Genomic DNA, 20,388 nt, shown 5'->3' with positions numbered 1-20,388 from the left:
CACCCCACTCCACCCCTTTCCCTCCACCCCACCCTCTCCACTTCTCTCCCTCCCCCACCAGCAGAACGCACAGTCCCAGCACTTCATGTCCTGATGCACCCCCAGATACCCTGGGGCAGGAGTTCCTGGAGTGGTCATTCGCCTTCTTTCTGCTCCAGGCTTCAAGGAAACCCAGCAGACCTCTTGTTTCCCTCAGCACTCACATTCACATTCGCAGCCCCGTGTCCACCCCTCTTCAGATCCCCCGCCTGGCCCGCTTACTTCCTCTCTTCCCCAAGGCCCAGGCTGCCCCCAATGCCACTCAGTCTCCCTCTTCCCAAGACTCTTCAGTCCTTACCTCCCACCCGGGATCCCTTTACCCATGGCCCTGCGTGCTCCCACCGCATAAACACACACCAGCAGAGCAGTTACCCAATTTCTCTTCTAAACTTTAACACCTCCCTCCTCACTCTTACCGAGTTGGACAGAACATCTTTTGAAGATAAATCGACCCTGGCATTTTGCCTGCCTTATTTGCATAAAAATAATTTTTGCAGAACCAAATGAACGTTTGTAGGAGACAAGTTGCCATGAGATCCTTTCTCTCCCTCCCTCACTGTCTTTCAAAAAAATTTTTTTTACATCTCTTTTCTTTCTCTCCCTTGTTTCCTTTCCTCTTTTCCCTCCTTCTTTCTTTTCTCACAAACCATATGTCTTTATGGAGAACCCACTCACACATTCTGGAGTCACTGCCCCAGCTGCAGGGGCACCGAGGGGGCAGAACCACTGCGGCTGGCCCACACTACATTTCAGTGCAACGCCCAGATCCCCATCCAGTCCTTAAAACCTAAATCCAACCCCATTCCAACCGATTTTCCAATGGGAGAGAATTGCGGCGCCAAAGCTTTTGCGAACAACTGCAGGGGTGGGGCGGGGTGGGGTGGGAGAGGGGGCTGGTGACAGTCACTAAACCAGGTGCTACATGGGCCACAGGTTTAACCCAGCAATCACCAATTGGAATCCGTCCAAGAAACGCGAGGTCAGGACCTGGCGTTTTGATTTCGTCCTGGTGAACACAGGAAAGCCGTTCTGCAGAATTGAGGGTTTCGTCGAGTTTGCTGAATAATCAGACTGCACCCTGAGAGTGGTGCCTGGGACCCAGTGGGCAGCCAGGCACATCCCCGTGAAACGACGCCCTCCAGATAAGGCAAAAAAGATCTGGGTGGCAGGTGCCCCCACCCTCCCTCCAGTTCAGGGACAGAAAATAAGAAGAAATTACATTCCTCTTAAGGCCTGTGTCTGGCTCAATGAGGTCACCTCTCAGAGCACCAAGAAGTCCATGGACCATGAAACGCTTGTGCCTGGGGCCCACAAGTGCGTTGGAGGTTCACCTGGTCCAAGCAGACTCCACTCACTCCGGCTGGACTATGGACAAATGCATCCAAACCGGCCTAGAGGGAGAGCCCTCTAGGGAACCGGGCATCCTTCCCCCAGGCTTGGAGGGGCAGCAGCTGTCCATTTCACCTGAAGTGTCTCTGACACTGGGGGCAGAGGGAGCAGCAGCAAGTTATTTTTTTTTTTTGTCTAATTATCCTGCTATTGTCCTCAAGGCTCCAGCTTTATTTTCCATGTGCACAGATAGTGCAGGTGGACACCACGTTCGTTCACAAAACTGTGGTGGAGACTCCCTTGGTTGCTTTCTAGGTAATTTGTCAGCCTGGGGAAATGACGCTGCCTTCCCAACTTGTGCTCATGGCTGCAGGCCCGGGCATCTGCCTTCCAAGCCACACTGAGAGGTCACTCTCTTGCCAGTTAGCGGAATGGGGACTCTGTGGCCCACAGGTTCCGGGCTGGGGAAGGGGCCTGCTCCGGGGAGTCTGGGACAGCGATATCTTTGGCTTCCGCAGAGACTTTGGAAAGAAGTAAAGGGGAGGCCCAAACTTCAGAGATAGGGAAAGAGTGGCTGGAGTTTAGAATCGAGGTGCGGTCTTTGAAACCAGTCTGGGAAACCGGGAACCACCCGCCCTCCGCGGACCTGTTGCTCGGGTAGTGCCTGCTCCAGGCTCTGGGCCTGCTCTGGGCTGGGCTGGCTGTGAGTGGGCGCCACCGGCCCAGGAGCCTTAGCCAACATCGCTGTCCTGCCCTGCCCGTCCCTTACCCCGCCAACCCGGTCTCGGACTTCGGGGATGTCAAACTCAGGGAATTTGGACTCCAGGGAATTTGGAAGTAACCCCAGAGCCCTACAGGCCCAGCTGCCGGGAGCCTGAGGGTGCCCTCCCACCCTTCTCTGGGTCTCCAGGGTCCTCTGTCCGCTGCTAGGGTGGGGAAGGGACGGACTATTCTTCTGGCTACATTCAAATGTACTCAGAGCGCTCCCAAGGGGAGAGGCTGGGAAAGAAAGACCCCTGAGATGCAAGCTCCCACTCTCCACACCCTCTGGTCTCCGTTTGTACATTTTCATAGCAGGTGGCGATTGGCTTACAGATGCGAGTAATGGACTGGCACCCATGGGCACTCAAAATCAATTTCACCCGTTAGTACCTCCATTCAAAGGTCCTCCCGGCTCCACGATGGCCATGGACGCGCAACCCGGGAGAACGAGTCTGCCTGCCCCAAGCGCGTCCCTTCACGGATCCACAGGCTCTCGGGAGAGAGCACGCCCCGCGGGAGAGTGCCGGACCAGGGTGGGGGGGATGGCTTGGAGATGGAGCCCTCGGTTCCAAAACGAATGAGACTCAGCCTTGGACGTTCTCTAACCCCTCGCCGCCGCGGGTCCTGGGATTCCTTTTAATTGCGAGTTGAGTCTGCATTTGCCCTCTTGAAACACACTTTGAGTACCTCCCTCCTCCAACGAGGACCACTGAACTTAGTGCTCTGGCTGCTCCACTCAACCTTTGGAGACAGAAAATTTGGAAAAAGCCCAGCTCTCTGGAAAGTAGCTTAGGAAACAGAACACAGGCTTTGGTGGCCCCCAAGTGTGCAAAAAGGAAATGAGAAAGTTTTCCCTTTGACAAATTGAATCATTTAATGTCAAACCACGTTAAACAGGGCTGCATTCTAAGAAGCATCCTGCCTGTGTACTATGGATGCACATGCGGTGGGTGAGGGGATGTCCAAACTTTTTCAGGTGCTTCCAGAGGACTGTATCCATTGCTCAGAGGGTCAACCAAGCCTTTTAACTTTGGGTCCGGGCCGAAAGCTGCCTGCCTTTACCTCTTGCGAGTGAATTTTTAAAGAGCCAACTCGCAGACGGCTGAGCAGCTAGACTTCCCCCGTCCCCATTTTACTTTAGTTTTCCTTAATTAGGAGGTGGGGAGTTGGGGTTGGGGGCCTGAGTTCACGTAAAAACTGTCAGGAGTTAGTTAAGAGAAGTGGGGACAAGAAAGAGAGGTGGAGAACTCCAGCCCAGAAAAAAAAATATTCAAAAATTGTAAAAGGAAAAGGGGGAACTGGAAGCCCAGAAGTCATTGTTTCCTTTATTTCAAAGGGAAAAACCTGCCTGATTCTCATCCTTTTGATTGATTAAGGCCCTGAATACCTCGCAGCCCCGGAGTGACAGTCCCTGAATAGACCCGAGCGAATAAAGCGCAGTGCAGAGCGCGGGGCTGGCACTCGGGGGTGTAAAGGAGGCGAGTTCGCTGGCACTTACCAAGTTATAAATAAAAGGCTATGCACAATGGCACCTTCTCTAAGGACAGACAGTCTTTACAACACTCCTGGCGTCATATCCTGCTGGGGACACTTCAGCTCCTAGCCAAGACTTCGCTCCTTTTATTTTTCCAGCAGTTTAGTCTGAATACCATAATAAATTCCTGAGAACAAACGCTGCAGCGGGGCAAAACTTTAACATACAGACGCATTTCTGCCGATGCATTGGGGGGATCTATACCTCCAGATTTAGAGCTGGGGCTTCCTAGAGCGGGTTTTTTAATCAAGAAGAGGAAACCCTTTTCTTTTTCCTCCCCTCCCCAGCTTACAACTAGCCAGTCCCAGGGCCTCCAGCCATTACCTAAGCTTCACACTATTCCTGCCCCCAGACTGAGGAGACAAAAGAACTGATCAGCACACCCTGGGCTCCTCCTGGGAGGAACCCCACTGAGAAGACCCCCATAACAAGCCTAGGCCAGGGGGCATGGACCAGAGGAAGGAAGACTGAACATGTCTGGGGCTCCAGTGCCTTCTTATTGGAATTGCGCCCCCTTCAGTGGCAGTAAGCCAAGAAAAATGGGAACAGGGAAGAGCCACAGGTAGAAAAACAGAGACATAGAAACGCACAGAGAGATGGAATGAGAGGAAGAGTCGAAGACAGAAAAAGACACACGGAAATACACAGAGAGAGACAAGGAGACGGAGAAATAGAAAGTCAAGGAAAGAGACACACACGCAGAGTGACAGAGAGACTCGGACCCGTCTGCACTCCCAGGAGCTGCCATCACCCTCGGACTGTCTCTCCCAGTTTCCGTGGGTCTACCCTCCTCTCTGCGGGGAAGGGGCGCCGCGCGGGTCCCTCTCTCGGGCCGGCAGAGGCCCCGGCACCGCCGGGGATGGGAAGAGAAAGTGGCCGCTGTCGCCCAATCAGCGCGTGTCTCCGCCACCCGGGACGGTCTCCCCGTCGGCCAATCGCAGCTCAGGGCTCCTGACCAAGCTTTGGGTGAAAGAACTAATAAATGCTCCCGAGCCCGGATCCCTGCACTCGGTGTCACGACGGGAGGAGACTCAGGCCGGCCGCCCTCCCGCTCCCACCCCCACTCCCCGGCTCGTCGCGGCGCTCGGAACCCCCTCCCCAGCGCCCCCAGCCGCGGGGCCGCTCACCCAGACTCGCACCAAACTTTTCCGCCTCGGGCTCAGGACCCTGGACTCTGGGCCTCCCTGCCCGCCCCTTTCCCCGGTTCCATCTCGAGCCTCTCTCTGGACTAGGAGCGAGTAGCCCCCCTCTCCGTGTCTCTCCCTCTCTCTCCAGCCTTTTTGGGGAGGGGCTCCCCAAGCTCGGGGGAGTTGCCGGGGGTCACCAGCGCAGAGCTCGTCTTTCTATTTCGCCTTCACCTGGAATATAATTTCCGAGCGAAGCTGCTCGAAGGATGACCACGTTGGCCGGAGCTGTGCCTAGGATGATGCGGCCGGGCCCGGGGCAGAACTACCCGCGCAGCGGGTTCCCGCTGGAAGGTAAGAAAAGGCCGTAGCGCCACCCGGCCCGGAGCCTCTGCAGCTTCCTCTGAGCGTCCAGGAGCCCATTCCCGGGGTACTTCCACCCAGGAGGGAGCAGTCGGGGGGAGATCCCCCAACTCGATTTTTCCTGGGCAAACGGGGCGCCGCTCTCTTTGTAACAGCTCGCAGCGCTTGGAGACCAGGCCTGCTCCGGGGCCGGTCCGCTCTCCCCTGTTGTTTTGGAAATGCCGTGGTGGGGAAGGGATCAATCGACTTCTGAGCACCAGAAAGGAACTTCTTCGCATTTTGTCCACCCAAAGGCACTTCAAAACTGTCCCAGCTGCTCCCATATTTGCCGAAGTCTTGTTAATTCCGGAAGGATTTTCCTGCCGGTGCAAAGTTGTGGTGGCACACGCCGCGCAGCATCGTGCTTGGAAATTTTAGTATTAATTGATTCATTAATTAGAGTTCCATTCATCTCCAGAGGCATCTCAAAGTTGTCATAACCCGTCGGGGGAACTGCTTTTCAGTCAACCTGAAGGTTCTGGAATCCCGGGGAGTCAGGAGGATTTGCAAGGAGACTTTCTAGATAGTTTACGAGGTTGGGGCGCCCGAGTCGGGATGCTGACGGGGAGGCTCCTGGCCTTGGCCCTCGGTCGGTCCAGAGTAGAACGTAAAACCCAGAGCACCATAGGAGGTGAGGACGCCTGCAAGCAGAGCTGACTGTCTTCTCTGTCCCCGAGGTGTAACAGGTGACACGTGCTGCCACCTGCGGCCTGCTTCCAGGAGCCTCTTTGACCTTTGGCTGGAACACTCTTAGCTCTTAGCTGGAAACCTGAAGGACTGTCAGCTCCTCCAAATCCCTTAGAAAGAAAGCCACCCCAATTAGACAGAGTTCAGTGTGAACTGGAGAAGGCCAGTGCCTCCTGGCCAGGAGGATGTTCCTTGAATTAGATATACTTTATACCAGCCTCAGGGTCTCCTTTCCCCGCAATTCTCCCCTTTCTTGGGCCCAAAGGGAGGGCAATTTCACTGGGGAGAGTTATTTTGCCCCGGTTGCTCCCTTCACACAAGATTATGTGCCTCCAAGTTGCTTGATAATTTGAACAAAGTTGATTGGAATAGGGTCTGGCTCTGGGAGCCTGAATTGAGCAGTTTCAATGCTGAGGCTGTAACATGCCGATTGGCCAGAAGAGTATGAAATTAGTTGGGTTCATCTCCCCTCTCCCAAAATGACTTTCCGTTTGCTTCTCTTTTCGCCTTCTGCTCCCAGTGTCCACTCCCCTCGGCCAGGGCCGGGTCAACCAGCTCGGCGGTGTATTTATCAATGGCAGGCCACTACCCAACCACATCCGCCACAAGATTGTGGAGATGGCCCACCATGGCATCCGGCCCTGCGTCATCTCCCGCCAGTTGCGCGTGTCCCACGGCTGCGTCTCTAAGATCTTGTGCAGGTATCAGGAGACGGGCTCCATCCGTCCCGGTGCCATTGGTGGCAGCAAGCCCAAGGTGAGTGCACCGCCTGGCCCTGAGGCCTTTGATCTGTGGTGTCCAGAGTTAGGGAAGAGCAGCCCTGGGGCAAGGACTGCCATCTGGAGCTTTCTGAGGAGATTTTTCCTAGTCCGGGAAGGGGTGTGTGTGTGTGTGTGTGTGTGTGTGTGTGTGTGTGTGTGTGTGTTGGGAGGTGAAGGGAAGGGACTAGATTTCTCTCTGAGCTGGTGTTCCTTGATAAATGCTAAGGAAAAACTCCAGCCTTTTTGCAAAAGGGATAAAGCATTTGTTGTTCATGCCTTAGAATCCTGAAAGCCTCATCAAATTATTTTAACAGGCAAAAACCTAAAGCGTGCAAGCTGTGTGTGCCTACCTGTTGCTGAGTTCTTCCCCAAGGATCCTCCCAGCTCCCAGCACTGCCCTTTCCAATACTAATCCAAGGAGCCACTTTTGGTTCCCTAATGATTCCTCTGCCAACTCCTGTCCCCAGGCGCTTCCAGTCCAAAGTGTCTTCAAGCAGTCAAAAGCTAAAGTGATTTTTCTTTGTAATGAGCCACTTACTTTTTAAAAAGAAGTTTGATGCTATCCTCAAATTATTTTGCTTCTCTTTAAAAAAAGAAAGAGAGCCACACAGGCCAGAGCTGAGTGGGAGGGGGGTATATAGGGCCTGCCTTTTCTTCTGGATGTGGGGGAAATTCAGTATAATTTTCTGGTTGCCACAGGGCAAAACCAAAGGAGAGTTCTGGTAAACTGAAGACTTCCAAACACCCGCCTCTTCTCCTCCAATGCCACCCCCATTTGCAACCTCTCTAAGAATCTCTGGAAACTCCTTTTATTGGGGAAAAAAGGAGCCAGTCTTTTAAATTATCCGTATTTGTTGCCTGCTATAGTTTAAAAAAACCTAGATACTCACCTTTTGTATTTCATTTTGCTTTTCACTTTAGCTAAAATCTTGTGCTCCTTTGGAAAGGCACAAGTTGCAGACCTAACTTGATTTTTCAGCTCCTCTTTCAAGCATTTCTTTTTTAGTTTCGTTTTCTTGCTGATTTAGTGTAAGGAGTTGCCTTTCTTTATTTCCATGGATCAGATAGCACCCTCCCGCAATACGTTATGCTTCTTAATTTATCCTGATTATGAGAGCTCATTTGGGAAGGAGAGTGCCCAGTCTGCTGCGGGGTGGGATTGTTTCCTGTCTGCCCCTTTCTAAAGAAAACTGTCTCAGAGAGTTGAGGTCCTTTTGCTAACTAGAGGGACCTTCCCACGGGGCACAGGAAGGAGCGTCTGGCCAGGCCCGGAGGCGGCAAGGCTGCCACATCTGGTCCAGAGGACTGGGTACCAACGCCTGCCTGCCTGTTCTCTTAAAGCAGGTGACAACGCCTGACGTGGAGAAGAAAATTGAGGAATACAAAAGAGAGAACCCTGGCATGTTCAGCTGGGAAATTCGAGACAAATTACTCAAGGATGCAGTCTGTGATCGAAACACCGTACCCTCAGGTACTAGGCCCATTAAGGTCTTTTGAGGCTCAAGTGTTGGTCGCTATTACCCAGGCAAGTCGTTTGAGCCATAATCACCCCAGTGATCAATCTAGGCTATCTGGAGGCGACCGGCCCTTCCCAAGTCTCTTAAATATTTATGAACTAGACATTTTTGACGTTTTATGGAGGGGTGATGAGCTGCTTATCCTGGGGTTGAGAGACCGCCGCTGAGGGCTCCTCAAACAGGATTTCTGTCGAGAAGGCACGGCAGGAAACTCGAGGTGGAGGCCAAGCGTTTGTTAATATTGATGTTCCCTTTTAAAGAGAAACAAATGTTTTGGTAACCCCAACCGAAGGGAGAAGTGGGGCCGCACCAATCCAGACTTCGCCGTGTGCGCAGAAAAGGGGAGGCTTCGGCAACGGCCGGGATTCCCCCCACCCCGAGAGTCCCAGGGACCAGCCGGCGCCCCCGGCTGCCGGGGAGGGAGGCGGAGGGAAAAGAGGGGCGAGCGCAGAGCTAGTGCGAGGGCGCGCGGGTTTGTTTTTAATTAAAAGGAAACTCATTTTTTTCCCCTGCGAAAATAAGATATTTCAGAGCATGGATTTGTTTACTCCACTGGAATCTGGAAAAAATAAACTGGGGAGAGTGCATTTTCTTTTGATTTTCACAATAGGAAACGATTCTGCAGTTGAAATTTAAACCCTTTATAGCCTCAAAAAGAATAGAATGGAAGGGGACGGGTCCGCTCTGATTCTTCCTCCCTCAACGCGAACCGCGGGGCTCAATGCCCTCAGGTTGAGGGGATGTGGGCTGGCAGGAGAATTCTCTTAGTCTGGAGATCTAGAGAACCGTCTGTGGAGTCCAGAAGGGAAACGCTTCCTACCAGGGAGAGAGGACAGAGTCGGTGGTTCCTGGCCCTATCGGGGCGGTGCGAGCTTTCCAGGCTCCCGCCTCCCTGTTCCTACAAGCCGATTGTGTGATGAGGGGTGGAGGGTGTTGAGTGGGGAGGGGGTGGAAGGGCGAGGATGCCCAAAGATGCAGAAGGAGACAGAAGCCAGCTGTACAGGGCAGGCCTTCTAGGCCCCCTGCCCCCACCCCGATTCGGACTGGGGGCTCCCTCCAGCACAGTCCCGCAATCTCAGTCGTATGCGCTCCTTTCCTCCTCCCGCCCCCAGTGAGTTCCATCAGCCGCATCCTGAGGAGTAAATTCGGGAAAGGAGAAGAGGAGGAGACCGACCTGGAGAGGAAGGAGGCAGAGGAGAGCGAGAAGAAGGCGAAACACAGCATCGACGGCATCCTGAGCGAGCGAGGTAAGCTGCGGCGCGTGGGGCGGCGCCCCGGGGGGCCTGCACCCGGCGGACTACGGCGCTCGGACGCTGGGGGCCCTGAGGGCGGCGCGGCCCCGGCTCGTGTGAAGGTCTCTACCCGCTCACATCCACTGCACCCCGGTAAGAGCCTTCACGTGAAAGACCAGAGACTCACTTACAATGAACACAAAAATCTTTTCTGTTCGTTTTCTTTTTTCTATTTTATAAATCGTTGTTCCGCACCACTTGCAGCCTGTCGGACTCTAGAATTTCGAACTGCGCTCTAGGTGCGGGGCTGCCCTCTTGCCCTCAGGCATCCGGGACTGGGCGTCTCTGAGCGCTTGGGGGGCTGGGGACTGTCCGTTGAACCTCTAGAGGTTAAAGGAACTTTTGCGCCCTTAGGAAAGGCGCTGGTCTCCAAAGAGTTTCCTGCATCAGAAGAGTGAGGGGAGGGAGAGAAAAAGGGAGAGGGACGGGGGCTGGGACCCGGACCGGGAGATGGAGAGACTCAAAACTCTTTAAGGCAGTGGCGTTCCAAAGTTGCACCTCATTGATTGCCTTAGAAGTGTGTATGTGTTAAGTTGGCTGTTTTTTCCTTTGTTTTAAATTGGTTTTCAAATTCGGTAGGGTTTGAGCTGTGTGTGTCTGGGAAGTCAAACAAGTCTAAGTTCTGGGTTACAAACCGAAGGGATCTGGGTTCTAGGGCAGAACTAGCACCCTTTCTCCGCTCAGGGGTGCAGACCACTGGCTTCTTGTTGGCTTCGATCTGCCAGCCTCGAGAGAAAAATCTCTTCCGCGGAGCCGTAAGTGCAGCCTGCTTCCCTTTGACCAGATGTGGGTTATCTTCAGACTCTAGAGGTACCCCCCACTCCCACAAAAGAAAGTCAGCCTTGTGGGAGTTGAACTGGGAAAGGCTCAGGGCAGCAGGAGGGTCTCAGTAGTTTTGCGTCTCAGCACTTTTAGCCTTGGGGATGATTGCGCCCCTTTAAAGGCGCGGAGAGTCGCCGGGTGCCCCCGCCCACGCGCGGCCTTCCTGTGCCTGGACTCGGGACTTAGTTGGGCTGAGTTGACTTTAGAGTTGCTGTGGAAGGGCAGGTGGCTTTCCAGAGGGGATTGGAGCGGTCACCCACTTCAACCAGCTGGGTCTGAGCCCTCAGCCAGTGGCGTCCAAGGTAGGAGAGTGGGTCGGGAAGCTGGTCGCTTCTTTTCCCAACTCTTGGGCAGACCGCTGGTCCCCCGAGCCACAGCTTTACAAATCAATGCAAAATTTGCACACAACCTCGAAAGGACACTTAAATTTAGATGTGGCAAATCCAAACCACTGATTTTAGGTATGAACAGAAGCCTGGCCATTCTAGCACACACAGGCAATCAAGAAAAGACACCAAAACTCAAGGCAGGTTGAGCAGGGAGATACATATGCTGTTTTTTTTTTTTCTCCCTCCTTTTAAAGTAGGGGCTTCACAGGGACTCAGTTTAAGCCCCTCCTTTTGGAGAGGTGAGTTTCTGCCCTGGTCTCTGAGAAGACACCCCGGCTTTTATTCCAGGTCTAGATGCAACATGGAGGTATTGGGGAGGGATGAAGGCAAGAAACCAGCCAACCTGAAACCCAACAGGCCCCTGAAGGCAGCGGGGCAATGAGCCCAGTGGGTAAGAGAGGCTTGGGAGGGTAGGTGGAGGGGGCAAGGCTTTGCTACTTGTTGCTGGAGGCGCCTGCGCGGCAGACCGGCAGCTCCCTCGCAGCACCAGCATCCGAGGACCGGGAGACAAAACGCCCCAAATGAGCTGGTCAAACATTTGTACAACTTTTCCAGCTTTTACAAAGAAGGCCTTCTCTACACAATCTACACTTGGAGATGAACTTGGGAGACAAAGCCTGGAGAGTCCATTGAAACTCACACTTTAGCTCGGCCCAGACAAAGCTCCCGCTCCCAGCAGCTTGATGTGAACAAAGGAAGGCAACCTTTTTATAATTCAAGGAGAAAAGAAGAGAAAACAGCCCCACAAAGGGCCGAGAATAGACATTATGGGCTTGCAATGAGGGATGAATTATTCAATGAGACCCAATAGCTGCTGCGCCAGGAAGTTTTATGGACTCTCCAGCGTGGAAAAAGTGGCCATTTCACCTACAAAATGTTTCTAGTCTTTTGGGCCGTCTAGCTGGGCCCGCTGCCATTCAAGGGCAATTGCTACCATTTTTAAAATCAGAGTATTCTCCCCAGCGGGGGCTGAACCGTTGAAAACACACACTTATACACACCTCGGAGGCTGAAGTCTAATTTAATTTGGGGCTGTCAAGGAAGATGCAGCGTCAGTCTCTTCAGTGCCTCTAGCTCCATTTCCAGATGAGCCCCGGAGGGCAAGAGGGGCCCAGAGAAAGGACACAGTGGAGTGGAGTTTGAAGGGAAGTTTAGAAACCCTCTCAAAATTCCCTCTGCTGTTCGGGACTCAAACAGTCCCAGGCTGTCCCGTTTGGAAAATAGATTGAATGTCGATAAAAGGCTATGAGAGCCCAGGCGAGGTGGGAAGAGCCTGGCTGAGGAGGGACGTTTGGGTCCAGGGTCCGCCTGACCAGGGCGGCGTGCTCTCTCTCTGGAGGTTCCAAATTCCTTTCCGGCCTGCCGGATGTTGGAGAGACTGGCTTTCTCGGGTACATCTTTTTACTTGTCAGACACTAGGACACAGAGGTACCCTGAAGGAGATCGAACCGCCCTCGTTCTTGTCTCCAGCGTCTTGCCCTTTTTTCTAGATGGCCCCTTTCACCTTCCCAACTTTCCCTTGTCCCTTGCCCAATCCAAGAGCAGCGCTGCGGAGGGACCCGGCGCGCTCTGGGCCGTGCGCCCTGGCGCGCAATAGACGCTTTGCGCCCTTCTTGGGTCTGTCCTTCCAGCTCTTTTGCTCTGGTGGAAGGAGAGGGTTGGGCGGCCAGGAACCGCCCTCCCTTAACCTCCCCCCTACCCACCCTCTCTCGCCCCTAGTCAGCACCGAGAGCCGAACAGGCGCAGCCGGAGGAACTAAACCCCGGTCGCAGCATCGGGGGCTGTGGGCAAGGCCCACGCTGCGGCCACTCAATGGGCGCCTCTGTTCGTCCCCCGGCGCGGCGGAGCGGGCCCGCGGGCGCCGCCACAATGGGCCGGCCCCCACTCCTGCGCCCTGAGCCAAAGCGCCGCGCCGCCCCCTCCCCTGCGCTCCGGCCGGCTCGAAGCTTAGCTCGCCGGGCTGCAGCCGACTCAATTGCCTCCTTTATGTCCTTCTCACTTTCATCTAGACACAGCCCGCTTTCCCCCCCTTCTTCTCCTCTTTTTCCCCCCTTCCTTGCCCGAGGCTCACATTAGTGAAATTTCTGCAACCTCCCCCCATTTTTTTTTCTTATTTTAAAGAAAGCCCTTAACACAAAAGCAGTGACTAATCAATAGAAACTGCTCCTTCATCAACTCCTCCTCCTCCTCCTCCTCCTCCTCCTCCTCCTCCTCCTCCTCCTCCTCCTCCTCCTCCTCCTCCTCCACCACCACCACCACCAGCAGGGTGACGCTTTCCCTGTTTGTGAGTTTTGGAAAACATTTTTGCTTTGTGCCGTAATGGAATTAGAGGACAGATGAGGACTGTAAATGGACACGCGACTGCAAGACTCTCGCTTAAATATTTAGATGCAAAGTTACAATTACTGACTTGTTGCAGTGGCTTTGAAGTGGCAGCTCGGGAGTGCAGGGGGAGAGAGGCCAGATTGCCAAATTGATGTTTTGATTGGGGCTGGAGATACACTTTCATGGGACTCTACTCCTTTTAAGAATCACCAGTGAGCGTGGGAGGTTTGCAACAATTTCAAAGATTGAGCCAAGAGACCCCAGGCATAGGTCTGTTGGAGCTTACACTCCTTTCATATCGCTCCCTTTCTAGTTGACATTTATGGAAAACAGTACTTTTTTTTTTGTTTTGTTTTTTGGATGTGAGAAAGTAAAAGTGACAAAAGTTTTGCTCCAGTTTATAAACTTATGAGCGTTTCTAAAATTAACGAGGGCGAGATCAACTTTTCAGCAGGGCATAATTTAAAGCAATTAAAAACGCACAGACGTTTGAAAGATCCTGGAAGTATTTCATTTCCAGTGGAATCATGAAAAGAGCAGTTTATCCTTAACGGGAAGGCTACTGAAATCGAGGGGAACCGAAGGCCGTCTCTTCCCCCTCCCCCGAGTTTTGGCGCGAGGAATGGAGGAGGGGGAGAGGCAGGCGAGGGTGAGGGAGGAACTTTCACACAGATTAAAAATCATGAGCTGTAAGATCTTACGTTCGTGGCATTGGAACCTTTATTAAAGTGGACGGCCCACTCCCCAAATCCACTTGTCAGAATCACGAATTTAATTCCCAAGTCGTCTCTAGTCTTTTGGGTAAATTTCCTGTTTTCTGAAGCCCTTACAGTACTCAACAAGGAAATAGCACCCACTTTAAAATGTATTGGAAGTATCAGAACTTGGATTAAAACACAGCACTGCGTTTACAAGGATGCAGCGGCAACGATTTTCCTGATGGGAGGATTTAAAAAGAAACACCAGAGTTCGGAGCGTAGCTCTTTTCTTTTTCGCTGGCTTGTTTTGTTTGGTTGACTACTGCATGATTGCTTTCTAGCCTTATTGAAAACATGCAGATATTCTAATTAATGCTTGAAATTGTATGTTTATTTTGAAGTTTGATTTGATTGTTGATAGCACCGGAACGGAGACGTAGGGGCTTCAAGTGCGTAATAATTACTGAAGGGTCATTTAAGAGTCCCCAGGGCTGCGCAATAAAACCCATGGGGGCGGTGAGGCGGAACCAGCAAGTGCTCCTCGGTTCAGGGAGTGGAATATGTGGAAATCAATCAGGTGAACCCAGGTTCAACATTCATGAATAGATATATTTTAGGGACCAAAAAAAAAAAAAATCCTTCCTAACCAGGAGGTTAAATGTTTAAGTTGTACATAAATAAATGGCCGATGAATATTAAAAGCCTCAACAAGAACATCATGCAAACGCTGGGAGAGTTTGGCCAGGGCTAGGGCAGAGACGATTCAGTTCGATTGGGTCCTACAACAGATAACTTATTTATGCGGGTAAATAAAGATTAAAGAACCATTAAGAATGTACATAGATAACTAACAAGACACTAAAAGGCAATTAAGCAGTCAGTTTAATGCCTTATCTCACTGGCTGCTCTGGGGTTGTTTTACAACTAGGAATTAAAATCTGAAAAGGAAGTTTTCAGCAGCTCTGGCCAAATATTGATTAAGTAGCTGTTTGTTGATACCATTGTTACGCATTAAAAGGCCAGGATCGAGGCCCCTCAGTGGCCATCTTCCATTGTGTGGGATTCTTAACCACTGAGATCAAAGCGGGATCATTTCAACTTATCTGTCTTGGAAAATCCTCCTTTTCCTCTGAAACCGCTAAGGAGGATTGACCAAATTCTCTTTAAGAAATAGGAACCGAAAGCAGTTACATGTCATAGGTTTGTAGAGGAGAGATTCATGGGGTGTTTTTAATTATCCTATGGTGATTTCTTGTTTAGAACTTAGGCGAAGTGGGTGAGTTTATCATCATATAGATCCTCATTTTGGGGAAGGTGGTGGGAGGCATGGAAGCTAAGATCGCATGTCACTAACTTTCTAAAAAATGGAAGTTTCACTGAAATTGCCTTCCAAACTAGAATGATGTAAAGGAAAGATGTCAGAGTTTTATGTAAAACTAGGTGGGGAATAATTAAATACACAGGAAACTGGGAGTTATATTGACTGCATTTCTCTACATGTGTTTCCACAATTTTTGTGTTTATAGATAGAGTCCCATGTATATTTTTAAACCTCCTATAATGTAGGACCAGATATGTGTTTGTTTGTGTGTATAGTTTGTGCATCGTTAAAGTTTATTTATAAGTCGGTCACTATAAATTATACTGGCAGTAAACTATACCCAGTTGTACACACAAAAAAGTTTATAGTTTATTCGTTCTATGGATTACACTTTCTAGAATCATCAGGATTTGAGGTAACAGCACGGTTTCCCAATTCACATTTAGCAGTGCTGTTGAATGCTAGGGAAAAAATTTCCCTGAATAATTTTATGATTTTTTGGCTGTTGATTTTTAGATGAACTATTTGACTTTTTTTTGGTTTAAGAATTCAATATATTTGGATTGATTTCTCTTTTATTATGAGAGCTGAAATTCCTGAAAAGGATCTTTGGAAATAGCATCTCTGTGCTTAATTTGCAAATTCCAACAAATCATTCTAACTGAGGTTGTGAAATTTATGCCAGATTCCGGTTTTGAATATTCAGCTGAGCATCATGGATCTGCCTGTGTGGGAGATTTTCTGAATCCCTTTCCCCAACTGTGTTTATTTCAATATTAAATAATTATGCATAGGGTTTTATTTTTATTTCACTTTGTTTTAATTATTTTTTTTTACTCTTCCTTGTTCACTATTGAACAAGATAAATCTTGACATACAGAGTCAGAATCATTAGTGAGTATTTTCTAATATTTTCTATTATTGTCTCCCAATTAATTAATAATCTACCTGTGCTCAAATGTTCTTTGAAATAGTCCCAACCATTGCTATGTGGGACAGCTGCCTGAAATAGATTAAGCTGGAAGTGAATCAGCTCAGATCTATTATGGTTACTTTGTCCTTGGTCCAGATGCAGCCTTAGAGAGTTCTCTGTTGTATTTTCCATGTACATGTATATTTCATATACTTGCAGAGTTAAAGTGACTTTTTCCCCTTGGATATCAGGCTATGTGTTCATATACTGCCAGGGGGACAGCAGAGTCATGCTCCAAGTGGGGCCTGATCTCAATACCAAGGCAGAATTACTGACTCAACAACTGGCTTATGTCAATTATATTTCAATAAGGCTGGAAAACAGTAAATAAAAATGTGATATTATTAGTAAAAAAAAAAAAAAAAAACTAGCTGCCTTTAGCTAGGGGATTGTGGTCAGAGAAAGTGACAGGGAATTTCAGAAGTTGCTGTTCTCTTGGAAGATGCACAGCACAGTGGGAACAGAGGACAGTCCTCTGCTCTGTTGAGAAGGATTTTCTTGCCCATTCCTGCCAGTCTCAGGTAGAGAGTGTTACAGCTCAGTTTTCAGCTCTACTCTGCACTATTGGGCCAAACACTGATCTCCAATACCACTGAGGTTGTGCTCTCTAATGAACAGAATATATAGAATTTCCAGTTTGTAACTGGGACAGGTACAGTTATCAAAATGCTCATTAACATTTAAAAACCATTTATTTAAGAGAGATGAATTTGAAACGTTAGCATTGTCAAAGGGAGCTATGAAAACCATGGGAAGTAGTTGTTGAAGACACTTGAGGAATAATGGGCTTTATGAAGTCTCTTCTTTAATTATCTGTTTCCCTTCCTTCCTGATAAAAACTAAGAAGAGACTAACATAATTCCTGCCATGGAAACAGCCACTTTTCTTTAAATAAGTAATTGTATGTCAACAAAGGACAATGCGATCAAATTTAGAACTTGATTTGATGCACATATCTCCTAGAAAAAAAATCATCAGAAAGGATTTTACCTTGTACATCGAATACAGCAAAGTTTGTAGCATTTAAATTTTTGCTGCTGCATTTTAAGTTAAAAACAAACAAACAAAGACAACAAAGAATCCCTTTTCTTTGGGTTGAAGCAGCTCGATCAAAGTAGTCTGAGTTTTTATGTCTTCCTTCTTACTGCAGTGACTAGAAAATGAATCTTCGCCAGTAAAACAAATTAGAAATCATGATAGGCCAACTAGCCATATATTTGTCTCCTTAACCTCATTTAGTGATTTTTTGACTCTTGTGGTTTTTTTTGGGGGGGGGTGCAGATTTACTGCATCTACAACAGTAGATTAATATAAATTCTTGATTCTAGGAGCCAATTTCCCACTCATTGTGGATCTAATTCCATTGGATTCTATTTTAAAATAGCTGATCAAAATACTTTGTGACAAGGATGGGAGATTCTTCTTGGCTAACTAGTATAGTATTGAGGGAGAAGAAATATCACCAATTTTCAGCATTTAAAATTTTTCAGGATCATATTGAGAATTTGAATGGTATAGTTTTACGTAGATTAAATGTAAATTTTCAAAAATTTTACAATTGGATGGTAGGCATACTTGTGGAAACAACTGCAGAACTAAATGTACTTGGCTTTATGTCATTAGATGGAAACAATAAGTAAGTTAGGAGAGAATGGCTAAGAAAGGAAAGTTAATTGCTGTGTGTAACTTATCCTGCAACATGGAGTTGGTATAATTTCATAGTTAATGCTTATATGGTCACGTACAAACTTACATTTTTAACAAAAAGCCTACATTTGTAGGCTTGTGATTTTTAGAGGTACACAGATATGCTAAAAGGACAGCCACCATACCCTTATATCGTCTCCTCCTCCTCCTCCTCCTCCTCCTCCTCCTCCTTCTTCTTCTTCTTCTTCGTATTCTTCTTCTTCTTCGTATTCTTCGTATTCTTCGTATTCTTCTTCTTATTCTTCGTATTCTTCGTATTCTTCGTATTATTATTATTTCGGCAAACCCTAATATAAGCATTACCTTACCCAGTTAGCATGCACTTAGGCATTGTCTGGGAATATTAACATCATTTTTGTTTCCTCTACAGGGTCTATTTTTTAAATCTTATTTTAAAACAATTATAGACTCATAGAGTCTACTTTCAAACATATATTTTAAAATTCTTCCAATATTTAAGTACAGTATCATGATTAGGAAAATCTTGGCCAGAGGGTGTGTATGTGTGTCTCCCAATTACCATGGTTGAGCTTAACCTGAACCAGAGAAAATTAATTGGTCCAATTCATTTTATTATTAAATAAAGCAACAGGTTCCTTCTTTCTGGATCCCTACTTGGCTAGTTTCCTGACTGAGGTTCCCTTAAGCAATTAAATGTTTCTTGCCTGACTTAAACACACCCCAAAGTCTTTTTTCATGTCTTTGCTTGCCTTATAAGAGCATTGTATCCAAGGTAAAAGTGGTCTCTTCTTGCATCCCTAATTTTGCTCTAACATTGAGACCAAGCATATTTCAGGTGTGACCCCTTGAACTTCAGTTTTGATGTCTGGTAAGATGGGGGCACCTCATACCAATTTCCCAGGGTGATATGAAAATAAAATGAGAAGAGGCAAGTTATACTTCTCTCATAGGAAAACTCAAAACCTTGGGGGAAAAAACCCTCTGAACATGCAGAAAGCGACTAGTCTCCTGGCAGATGGGCTCTGCCCAAGGGCAGATAAAAGCTTAACTCAGGCTTAGGAGCAACAATGAAGACCAACATACATACATGCACCCACGCACGCGCACATCGCCTCCCCCACCCCCTGACAAAGTACACTTTTACTGAGTCAAAAAAATTGAGTTGAGTTGATAAGAAACCCTTTAATACAATAGGCTTTATTGATTTAATAGATTTGAAAAAAATAGTAAAATTCGAAAACCATCCACTGAGATGTCAAAAGATAGTTCTTAGTCACTTTTTCTCCCAGTTCTATAAAGATTACTTTTCTCTCTTAGGCTAACTTGGTTACTTAAAACTCTTCCAAATCAAACTTTTCTTTGTTTTGTTTGTGCATTTGTTTGCACAGATTCCCTCCCTCACCCCCCGCTGGATGGACAAACAAGTTGCTTTTGGAAAACGGATCTCACACATACGTTCTTACTCCTGAAATCCTGTTGCAAGCCTTCATTTTGTAGAACTGTGTTTGTATAATGTCTCATTTCATCCCTTCTTCAGCCGGCTTCATTGTTCGTAAATGTCTTTATAGCTCCTCACGTGAGATTGTGTGCATTCTTTCTTTCTGCGTGATTCTTCTTAATCCCTCTCCTTTAAAATTTGCGTTCAGAAATATTAAGGAAACTTTGCAAAACAGCATTTGTTAAGCTGGAGGATACATTTCAGTGACCTCTCTATTCAGTTTCCCTCTATCCAGCCCCCAACGCTTGGGGCTTCTGTGTGATTGGGGTGTGATGCGAGGGAGAATAGAGTAGCCTGGCTTGTAAGACGTGTGGGGGCTGGCGGGCTCCTGCCCTGTGGTTCTCCCGCTGGAGCAGCTTGGCAGTGGAGCCGCTGGAGAGAAGGAAGGTTGTTTTCTTATCCCCGCATGCACTGGGCTGACCTGTCTCTGCAGTAGGTCAGGCTGGGGCACCGCCAGTTTACGCAGCTGTCACGGCTTAGGCGTCGCAGCAGGCAGCCCGGGTTCCTTGGCCGGCCGGCCGGCCCCCAGTGAACTGATAAAAATTTGCTGGCGAGCCCTGGGCCTTCCTTCTGGACTCTGCTGGACCCCCGAAGGCTTTGAGAGGCAAGGGGACTCCTGGATTATGGGGGCCAACTCTCAGCCTCAAAGGGGAAGTGTTCTTTTATCCCAAGGATTGCCCTCTTGTCCATCCAGACACTCAAGTGAAAAATATGTGCTTTGTCAGATTGTATTCTTAAATCATCATATTTATTTTTGGCTGGGTAAAACCTTGACTCTGTACATAATTCAAAAGATAGAAGAGAGGGAGGGTATAGCTCAGTGGCAGAGTGTGTGCCTAGCAAGCATGAGGTCCTGGGTTCAATCCCCAGTAACTCTGTTAAAAAAAAAAAATACATACAACCTAACCCCCTACCCTCACTGAAAAAAAGAGTATACGGTGCTGTATGTCAATTATATCTCAATAAAAGTGGAAGGAAAACAAAATTTTAAAGATAGAAAAGGATGTTTTCCTCCCACCCGGGTCCCTCAATATCTTGGCTATCTTTCCAGAGAGTTTGCATAAACAAGCAATTAAATTTCTCTCTCTCTCTCACTCTTAAAAATAGTCTCTCCTCCTTTGCACAAGTGGTAGTCCACTGTAGAAACTATTCTGCACCTCGCTTCCCCCACCCCCACCTTAGAATATACCTCTGCAGTCACTCCATGTCAGGATCTGAGGGTCTCCTCAGCCTGTTTGTGTAGCAGC

At 48.6% G+C, this 20,388-nt stretch overlaps 1 protein-coding gene across 3 annotated transcripts in view; it reads left to right on the top strand.

The window, feature by feature from the left end:
* The first annotated feature begins 4,694 nt into the window (after positions 1 to 4,694).
* PAX3 (paired box 3) overlaps positions 4,695 to 20,388 on the top strand; it is a 91,383-nt gene continuing 75,689 nt past the window's right edge. For 2 of the 3 annotated variants that reach the window (XM_006186888.2, XM_032480339.1), the window contains exons 1-4: positions 4,695 to 5,142; positions 6,398 to 6,633; positions 7,980 to 8,109; positions 9,268 to 9,402. In XM_006186888.2, the coding sequence (XP_006186950.2) occupies positions 5,058 to 5,142; positions 6,398 to 6,633; positions 7,980 to 8,109; positions 9,268 to 9,402 (586 nt within the window). In that variant the 5' untranslated portion in view covers positions 4,695 to 5,057. The remainder of the gene's footprint in view (positions 5,143 to 6,397; positions 6,634 to 7,979; positions 8,110 to 9,267; positions 9,403 to 20,388) is intronic. The other variant, XM_006186889.2, reaches the window with a different exon arrangement.

The sequence above is a fragment of the Camelus ferus genome, chromosome 5 (assembly GCF_009834535.1).
Source record: "Camelus ferus isolate YT-003-E chromosome 5, BCGSAC_Cfer_1.0, whole genome shotgun sequence".
In the NCBI taxonomy this organism is placed as follows: Eukaryota; Metazoa; Chordata; class Mammalia; order Artiodactyla; family Camelidae; genus Camelus; species Camelus ferus.
This window is presented reverse-complemented; position numbering and strand designations above follow the sequence as displayed.